General features: G+C 28.7%; 2 protein-coding genes across 2 annotated transcripts in view; one reads left to right on the forward strand and one right to left on the reverse strand.

The window, feature by feature from the left end:
* LOC132946802 (uncharacterized) overlaps window positions 1-1,575 on the forward strand; it is a 148,491-nt gene extending 146,916 nt beyond the window's left edge. Inside the window, exon 15 of the mRNA XM_061016883.1 lies at window positions 1,320-1,575. Within this exon, the coding sequence (XP_060872866.1) occupies window positions 1,320-1,452 (133 nt within the window). The 3' untranslated portion in view covers window positions 1,453-1,575. The remainder of the gene's footprint in view (window positions 1-1,319) is intronic.
* LOC132946801 (4'-phosphopantetheine phosphatase) lies at window positions 1,045-8,325 on the reverse strand. The gene is made up of 13 exons (XM_061016882.1): window positions 8,164-8,325; window positions 7,898-8,012; window positions 5,545-5,648; window positions 5,270-5,472; window positions 4,768-5,201; window positions 4,603-4,709; window positions 4,367-4,529; window positions 4,064-4,256; window positions 3,751-3,903; window positions 3,604-3,691; window positions 3,342-3,546; window positions 2,944-3,268; window positions 1,045-1,894 (listed from the first exon to the last, which is right to left on the reverse strand). The coding sequence occupies exons 2-13, from the start codon at window positions 7,992-7,994 to the stop codon at window positions 1,681-1,683; spliced, it is 2,286 nt and encodes a 761-aa protein (XP_060872865.1). The 5' UTR covers window positions 7,995-8,012; window positions 8,164-8,325; the 3' UTR covers window positions 1,045-1,680.
* Window positions 8,326-10,247: the final 1,922 nt, after the last annotated feature.

The raw sequence follows: 10,247 nt of genomic DNA on the forward strand, positions 1-10,247 counted from the left end.
ATATTAATATTATATGAAAAAATGATTAGACAACTGACAAAATATGTACAAATACTAACTAAATAAGGTGGTCTAAATAAATCTGGTGAGGATGCCATGATAATATTATTTTTAGCCAGTAAAAAAGCTTAAGTTCAATAATAAAAAAAAAAGGTGGGTAAGTGAATGTTGCTCTGCTGTACAATAGGTTACAAGTGGGTTACTATAATGGATGGTGTTAAATTTGAATTCAATGATACATTATATAAGAAAAATGATTCTGAGCGAAAACGGCCAGTCAGCCTACGATATTAGTATATTACTAAGTATATTTGATGATATAAGGGTGAATAAAGTAATTTATATATAACCTATTTACGTGGAATCTTGTTTTAAATTTTCAATCGTTAGCTACAAAAGTATAACTTAACTAGGTACCTAGGTACTTAGTTAAAGTCTTCATTGTAATAACTTGATTTTTACAGTTAATTAAAAAATAATAGATAACAGTTAAAATAAAGTTAAATTATTATAAATCTATCTGTAAATGTAGGTAGTTAAAACGAATCAATTAATTATTTTTCGGGTGAACATGATTTATACAATTAAAATAAATTTAGCATTCTAAATGTGTAATTGAAAATGGATTAAGATTCTGACAGTACTTTTTTTGAATGTTTTAAACAGTTGCATAGTGTTCTAATAGATTACAATGTTAAAATCACCAGTAGCATACTCCATTACAAAACATACATGAGCCTGTGAAAAATATATTGGAAACATAATTAAAATGAGGTTTTTAGAAATCAACATTACATAAAATAAAATAATGTTTTGGTAGTCTTATATCAGATTGGAATCAATCAAATAAATTTACAAGGAATGGAAGTAAAATATCATTTGCAACTTCAAATATTATTTTTTCATACTCAACTTCGTCATGTGAAATTATATCACATTTTTTCAGGGCTTTTATGGCAAAATATATAAATGAAAATAATAAAAAATATTTTTTATTATATGGGCTATATAGGTTAGGTTGCATAAAAATAAAAATAAATTCAATTCAAACTGACATGTTTAAAATTTTGATTAAACAAATTTGATTTATTAAGTAGGTACAATAATTCTTTGATTTTTCATGATAACAAAATATTCATATGACAATGTTACAATAATACATGGCAACTTAATTTATAACGATAAAAGTACCAACAACAACAACAATAACAGTGATAAAATACAAACAAGTAACCTATTTATTGATTTGAAAAATAAGTATATAAAATAATATGACACATGTGATTTTAATATCATTAATTTTTTTTTTATTATTTCAGTCTATGTGCAGGATACATATCCGGAGTCTTACAAGGAAAATCACAAGATGAATGTGTTGCTATGGGTCTGAGAGCGGCTACATCAGCACTTTTGTCGCATAGGCCAGTTCCCATAGAGCTGAATGTCAATTAATGTATAAAATAAATAATATTTACTTTTACTATACATAACTGTGTAAAAAAATTGTTTAAAACAAAATTATAAGGATGCCATTTGTGAAAATTATAAATAATAATAATTAATTTTAACCAAATACCACAATATGTGTAATTTATACTATGAAATTATCTTAGTAATATTAGAATTTATTATTGAACAAAAATAATATAAAATGTTGATTTTTTTTAAATTTGATAAAAATTATTTTGAAACATTAACACTTTCATATTTGCACACAACTGAAAACATGTCGCCGCCTAAACGTTTAGCTAACCAACGGTTTTTTATTATGGCTAATTTGAAACAATCACACACAAATTCTGCATCTATGTTGGTGTGTACAGCTCGACCCATTCCTTCCAATATGATTAAATCCACAGTAATCAATTCATTTGCCAATTCTCGTTCCAATCGACTAGAAAATTAGAGAGCAATTGATTTATCTTTGAATAAATAGTTTTTATAATTCAGTATTATCAATAAAATCTTAAGAAGAAGCTACCCATGCATTTTTTGTCTCCGTCTTATACAAGTATGACATACCAAATTTTTGTTCACTAGTTCCAATAGCATGCTTTTAGCTTTGATATTAGAGTGAATTGATCTATTTTCAATGGTCTAACAAAAGTTACCAAACAATTTTAACAATTTTTTATTTATTTTTACCGGTTATTTAAAACAATAGTGAGAATTTTCAATTTTGACATCAAAAATTTAAGTTTTAACTTCACAATCTTTGAATTTTATATTATATTACAAAGTAAATCTTTTGTTCATCATTTAGTTACATGCTAGATTACTAGAAGCGATATTACCACAACATTGATAACACCAGTTTGTGACCAATGTAATGATGATAATATAATTTATTAATGTAAATTATCATGAAAATTTAGCAAAAGATAAAAACATCATGTTTGTAAAAAATAACATTTTTAAAGCAAGGGCCCCAGAAATGTTGGTATGGGCAGCTGCTCACCCTGCTCATAACTAGAACCACCACTGGTCAATTCACTCTAATATCAAAACTAACAGCAGATTATTAAAACCAGTGAACTGATATTTGCTATGTAGTACGTGTACAGGGTCCACACAAGGAAGTGGGGGCTGTAGGATCTGAAGTACAGGGGCCCGTTGAAATGTATTTGTAATTTTTGAAATTTTGATAGGAATACTTATTTTATAGTAATTTGGCTATTTTAAACTGTGCATTAAATACCTAGAATCGTATATGGGACACCCATATTGATTTTAATTGGTTGTGTTTTTTTGGAAGTTTTGTATGGGACCCACAAAACATTTAGTACAGGGACCCAAAATTTGATGTAGAGGGCCTGCGTGATAAGATGGAAACAACAAATTCATTGGTAGCGTCCTTTTGAGACTTTTTATTTATATATTATAATATTTCATAACACAATGTTTAAATGGTTGTTTGTTCAGTACTTATAATGTATTTCTTACCTGAGATCTAAACATGGCCCACCTTGAGCTGTCTCCATTGATTTCAACCTACCTTCATCTAATCCTTTAGAAATAATAGGACAAATAGCCGCAATTTGACGTAACAGTACAACAAGTTCTGAATGAGTGACATCATTGAGTGCTGGAGCTGAGTTGGCACACAGTATTAATCTTGAGCCTTGACGTAGCATTTCTCTGGCCAACGGTAGTATTCCCATAACTATATCAATACCACTGTTATCGATGAAAATTGCAATTTTTTTATACGGCTCATTGCATATCTTTTCAACCCAACTATCCAGACTATCAATTAGCCAAGGTCTACCTGTAAATAGTTCAAAAAACCAAATTATCTTGTTAACTTTCTTTAATTATTTTCTTTGGCTATGAATTCTTACTGGGTATTCGGTTTCTTGCTTGTTTAAAATCAAATTCACCAGTTTTCATTAGAGCAACAGTTTCTTTAGCACCCCAATCAAAAGTATTTCCCGCTAAGACACCCATGATTAGTTCTTTTTGTCTTTCCTCTAAGTCTAAAGAATCTAATTCTTCCAATCGTTCTTGAAAACATGTTAGTGCATATTCATTTTCTGTTCGCTTTTGCTGAAATATGTATTATTTGTATAATTGTTAGTCGTATTAAAAAAAATAAACTCTTACAGTTAAATACGGATCAGGAAAATCAAATTCTTTAAGACATTGATTGATTGTATCAAGAAGACCCCTCACAGTCAAATTACCATAAGCACTAAATAGTATAAAAAATAAAGATTTAAAAAAAAAATTTAAAAAAAGAAAAAAACATACAAAGGTTGTATTTTAAGCAATTGCACCCGAGAAATAAATTTTTCCTTGAACAAGGCGGCTCGTTCTTCAGCTGTATCACTAGTTGGTTGACTGGAAATTGCATAATTCACATAATTTTCTATACTTTCTTCAAAGCAATTTAACCAATATTCCCTGAAAATAATTTAAAATGTTTCATTATAATATTTACAAGTTAAAATTGTTACATAACATCTTTGACCTAAGCTGATATTATAGACTTTATACTAACTAATATTTATAATAAATAATTAATTATGATAAAAGATAAAAATATTTCTAAAATAATATCAACCTAGCTTCTTTATCCGAGTTTAAGTCAACTGTATCTGGAATGTAACTAGATGGATCTTTGAGCAATGGACAAAATGTTAAAGGGGATTCCCAACGATCAAGTTCGAGTTGGTCAACTCGTTTGCCAAATGACAACTGAGTGCGGTTACTTCCACTGCCAGCATAATTTTCTAACCACGAAAACTTGTCACCATCTGAAAATATTCAAATACGTACATAATAAATGCAACTATACTACAATAGAAATCATTACAATATTGATAAAACAATATGTTGTTATATTAACAAATAAATAATAAATTACCGCATTCTTCAGTGCCTTTTAAAAATGCCCCAATTGCTCCTAAATATCCTTCATGTCTTAAAAACAAACTTTGCACAGTTCCTCTAGACCAATATTTTATAGAAAATGATATAGTATGCATGCTGAGTGAACGATTTCTTAAAAAGTAACCACCAAAATATACCTAAAAACATTTGATAAACATATGAATGTTTTTCTTTTTTATGATATATTATAATAAATGTAATTGCTCATACCTTTTTCAAATTATGCATCATAGCGTATAAACAAGCAATTTGACCAATGTCATTACTAATTGCAAACAGTAAGCTTCTTGCCAAATCTGCTTCATTGTAATCACTTTCTGAACACACAAGAAATTAATATCAAAAAAGAAAGCATATTTCACATTCATGTAGTACCTGCATTTTGACGAGGACATATTTTTCCAAAAGAAGAAGCAATTAAATCTGAATGCATGCCAAGAGTTTCATAATCTCCACCATATATATCCTTTACAAGCATATCAGCCTTCCTGTGATCTCCTTTTTCGGCAAGATCAAGTAATTCATCAAATGATTTGGCTTTAGTCAAAAGTGTACCAAGGCCCCAGAATGTGCCACCCCCTGTAGCTGTCCCACCAATACGCTCGTAACAATTGTCTGACTCGACTTTTAAAATACTTACACCCGAGCCAATGTTAACTAACATATAAGGAAATACATGTGGGTCAGCTGTTTGAAACTCATATTCTGGGCTACCATTTCTGTTGTAAACAAATGCTTCATCACTTATATTTTTTAATAAGAAGTTACATCCTGTGATTAGACAAGTAAGCTCATCTTCTTTATCTACTCTGAAATTTTCATAATGATAACGTTAGTACAAATAAAAACATGATTAACAAATTATAACTATACACACTTTAATCCCAATTTGTCTTGAATAAGTTTGCTATACTTGTATGCTCCACCTCCAGTAGCTTTAATGCTTTTTCCTTTTCGTTCATCGCTGTTAACTAAATTGTCACCAATGAAATCCAAACAGTTTTCAATATATTTTGTTTCAAACTTGACAAAATGTAACCTTGCTTGTTCAGAATATGTGTAAACAAACTTATCATGTTTCTAGAAGATATTAGTGTGAATATTTAGTTTAATTAACATTTAATCAAAGTAATTATTTACAATATATCATACGTCATCCTTGTTTTTGTCATCATTTTTGTCTATGTTATCAGTGGCATAATAAACTCGTCTAAATGATACTGTTGAATAATATGCTATTTTTGTAAGTGAACCACCTATTGCAATAAACTTTCAATATTAATCTTATTGGTAGGTGGTAATAAAATAAATCATAGTATTGAAAAAGGCAAGATTATAAGATTGCAAATATTATTGTTATATTTTTGAGATTAAACTAAAACTGGCAAACAGTAATTACAATTTAATATAAAGGGGGTTCCAGTCACTTAAGCAACGATTTTGGATAGAAATTAACAGTTTAAAACTGTCATTAAATATAAAAACTAAAGTAAACTGTTGTGAACTGAACTATTCAAATCTATCAATAAGGACTGCAGAGTGTAGATCCATATTAATAAATTTGTTATTGTTTATACTTTAAATTCTATATAATATAGTACATCTTATTATGTGGACAGTTTTAGCTTGACAATATAAGCGCAGTTTATAACATTTTATCAAGGTATTCATAAATAAAAATAGTAAGTTTTGAAATATTCCCACAAAGGTATTTTATAGTATACCAAGTTGTTGATGGATATTTTTTTATATTAATGATGGTTTAGAAGGGGTAGAGATGTTGATCGTCACAAATAAAAATAAAAATAATATTTTTGTTTAACACTTATATTTTCATTTTTATTTTTGCCCTTTTTTCCAACTATATGGGGTTGTTTACTTTTGTCCTACCAACTTTGTAGGGCTGTCTTGCCACCTCTTCATTACTCACACCAACTGTTTTCCTGTCATTCTTTACCCTGTCTATCCATCTCTTATTTTGTGATCCTCACTGCCTCCGAGTCACCTCTCCTCATAATAATGTCCGTACAATCACAACATGTTCTCCCTCGTTTTATTTAAAACTGATGTCATCTTACACTACTCATCTTAAGACCTAAACAACATTTATGAAAACCAAAAAATTAAAAAAGTTGACAAAGATGATATTTTCATCTAAGCCAAATTCTAAAGTTAACTTACTCCGAGTTCAAACAAGATTCATAATTTTCCATAAGTTCAGAATATCAGTATTAAATACTGAGTTGAATGTAATGTTATGTTCATTAAAATGTATTTTTAACGATAATTTAAAATAAGTTAATAACGCTTGTAAGATAGACCCACTTAAATCCAGGTGCATACAATATACCGACATACAGACAATACATTTCCATAAGTATAACATATAAAATATAATTTCAAATATTATAAGATGTTTTTACTCTCTTTTCTTAATTAGATCATGTAAAAATATTGATTAAAAGTATTAAATACCTAATGAATAAAGAGCGCTGACATATTATAGTTAATTGATGGGTACATAGTACTGGGCAAGTATACTTTTATCTTATATTTATTATAATTGCTTGAGTGCATATTTAAATATTTAATTTATCATTTTGTAATGCATGATTAAAATTACAAAGCATTACTCTATATATATTTAATAACAGAATTTAAAGAATGAACTTGACACTTGACATTTTAGGATGTTTGATATAGCCATATAGGTGCTTTAGAAATATAGTTATACATACCTACCTACATAATAAGTTGTATATTTATGGCTGATAATATTTTATTCAGGCTTATACAAGGCCATATTTTTACAAAATTCGTGTGATATTTCCAAAATTAACATTTACAATTATTTTAACTGACTTAAGAAATTTCAATAACTGATATGATTAAGCAATTAAGTGTCATTTTCATAGATATATAGAACTAGATATCCGTCTTTATACTACAGTTGTGACCAATATTGAAGTCGATCGCTATTTATAAAGCAGGCAATGTTTACATTTGTTTTACATTCATTTATTTATATACATATATATTTATCTATACATATATACTGTGATAATATTATTTTGTAAACATTGCCTGCTTTGTAAATGGCGACCGACTTTGATGCCAAGAAGGAGACGGCTATCTTTACTCTGTCCCACGAGAGAACATGCCGGTTCTGCCCACCCCCTACGTCACCCTGCTGTCGAAACTGGTTCCCCTATGACAGGGTGTGACGTGGAGGAACCAGTTTTGGTCGGTGCGTGGCATGATCTCTCGTGGGACACAGTATAGTTGTTGTATATATCTATGGTATTAATTACTATTATGCCAATAATGTAAAAACAGAATGCCTTGGTACTATTTTTTATAGGTAAGTATATAAGCTGCTTTTATAACGAATTAACAATTCAATAATTACCTAAAATACTATGCAGTTTATAGAAAAATAAATATACATATTGGGTAAATTAGGCATAAATAGAAAATTAAAATTTGTTTTGAATGTATAACGTACCAATGTCTATAGCAAATTGTTTTGCATTTTTTAAATTCCTGAAAATTTCCAAAGTATCAGGAAGCTTAATACTGTTTGGATTTCCTTTTTCTTCCATCGCGGTGTTTCCAATTATCTGTGGACAATAATATTGAGTAAAAGACGTATATTTTCAAAATTAATTTTCACCAATCATACACGATGGTTTGATATTATTGTATTGTATAATATATAATAATATTGTGAATTGTAGGACTAAAAACTATTAGAACTACAGTTGTACATACCAGTTTGAAATGATGAGCTTGTTTTTTTTTTCTCAGGAGTAGTGACTACAGACTACAACGAATAGCTACTTTGTTAAACAATACCAATTATTATAATAATATTGACATTAATTACCATCGTCGCGTACGCCGTACGGTATAAGCTTAGATGTAGATCATAATATACGTCTTGTCGAGAGTGCTATGAACTAAGATAGTACTATCTTAATTCGTAGTCGAGAGTGTGATAACACAGAACAATGTGATAAACAGGTTGCTCGATGTCATAGACATAATATTAATGTGTCTGTGATATATATTATGGCTGTGCTCGATGTAGTATATTTTTTGCTTTTGCATTGACCGATAGTGTTACTTTGTTCGTCACAGATCGCGCTACCGGGATATAATACGTCAAAACAGCAAAAACAATATTTTATGCATGATAAATTTAACAAAATGTATCATGTTTTTAATTTTTAAGTGAATTTGATCACAAAACGATGGAGTACCTAATTAGGAAGAGCTTACAATATTTTGAAAATTACAAGTCTGCCCGTTTGTGACAAACTCATAAGATCGTCTTATTACTTTAAATTCGTTAAAAATGAGTAAACGAGAGAACAAAAATGTGAAATCAACATGTTTTCCTAAACTTTAAAGGTAAATAACCTGTATATACAGGACGATTCACTGAACATGCTCACCCCTCCCCCCACCATTTTTTCTTTAAATAATGAATTTATTCAAATTCTGATTTTTTGGAATTATTAAATATAGGTATAGAGGTAATTACTCAGAGACCATTTTTTAAAAAATTTGTATTATTCTCTAAATAATAAAATATTAATAGTAGTAAAATGAAGGGCTCTCATTCGAAAAAACAGAAGTTTGCATCTCCACAGAACACTCTTTAAGAAGTGCTTAACATTTCCAGAATTTTAAAATATGGTCTTCAAGTACATTCAAAAGTTTGAAAAATCAGATTTTGAATGATTGCATTATTGAAGAAAAATGGGTGAACGTGTTTGGTGATAATCACTATACTTAATTGTTTTACAATTTCATTGAATGTTTATATTAGCATTTTCTATACACGTTAAAATTTTGAAAATAATTTGACTCTTTTTTAGCTGTTTACGGATATTGTCAGTTTTCAAATTTTTTCTATAAATATCAATAAAATTTTATTTGTTGGGTAAAAAAGCATGAAAATTTAATGCATGGCTCCTGATACATTGTTACAATAGTTGTTGAAAAATATTAAAAATACATAAGCACAATTTTTTTTATAAGCATTTTAAGGTCAAATTTTAACAAAATTTATCAAATTTAAAATTTGATAATTATTTTGTGGTTAAAAATTTATAAAATGTTCAACATTTATAGCTAAGGATTAAAATTTAAAACAAGGCTCCACGTTATATATAAATTACTTTATTTACAATATCATCAAATATACTTGGTAATACCATCGGCTGATTGACCGTTTTCGCTCAGAATCGTTTTTCTTATACAATGATATTATATCATTGAATTCAAATTTAACATCATCCATTACAGTGATCCACTTGTAACCTACTGTACAGTAGAGCGACATCCACTTACCCACCTTTTTTTACTTGTATATCATACAGCTGCTAGCCTTACAGGTACAGGACACTCAGGGCTATTTTAAGTTCTAAAAAAATAAGTCGTATTTGGTGTTATAATCTATTAATCAGTGCAGTGGAATAGCCTCCCCCCGAAATATTAAGAAAATTTAAAATGTGTATTATTAAATCAATATATTACGACAAGGGTTATATAGGAACCAAAATCTAAAATAAAACTTCGACATCTGCATGTTACACTTATAGAAGAACCTATGTATATCTACCACCGCTGTGTAAAAGTTGATCAGCAGATTTTCGATTTTGGGCCTAGGTATAGGTACCTAATGTAAAATATCATTTTACGAGTACACGCTCCTAAAATAACCCGAAAACCAAATAAAACTTATTTAATATTTCATGGGAATAAATTGTTATGATGTTTCAATATATTTGTTATATTTAATATATTTTAAGTTCAATTTAGTAAATTTAAAAATTTGTTTTTGAAAA

Source organism: Metopolophium dirhodum, chromosome 6, assembly GCF_019925205.1.
Source record: "Metopolophium dirhodum isolate CAU chromosome 6, ASM1992520v1, whole genome shotgun sequence".
NCBI lineage: Eukaryota > Metazoa > Arthropoda > Insecta > Hemiptera > Aphididae > Metopolophium > Metopolophium dirhodum.

Excerpts from the sequence above, each read along its gene's own strand:
- LOC132946801 (XM_061016882.1), bottom strand. The coding sequence starts at position 7,994 with ATGGAAGAAAAAGGAAATCCAAACAGTATTAAGCTTCCTGATACTTTG. Across the intron at positions 5,649-7,897 it reads ACAATTTGCTATAGACATTG|GTGGTTCACTTACAAAAATA; the intron begins GTACGTTATACA and ends TTATTGCAATAG. Across the intron at positions 3,269-3,341 it reads AGCAAGAAACCGAATACCCA|GTAGACCTTGGCTAATTGAT; the intron begins GTAAGAATTCAT and ends AACTATTTACAG.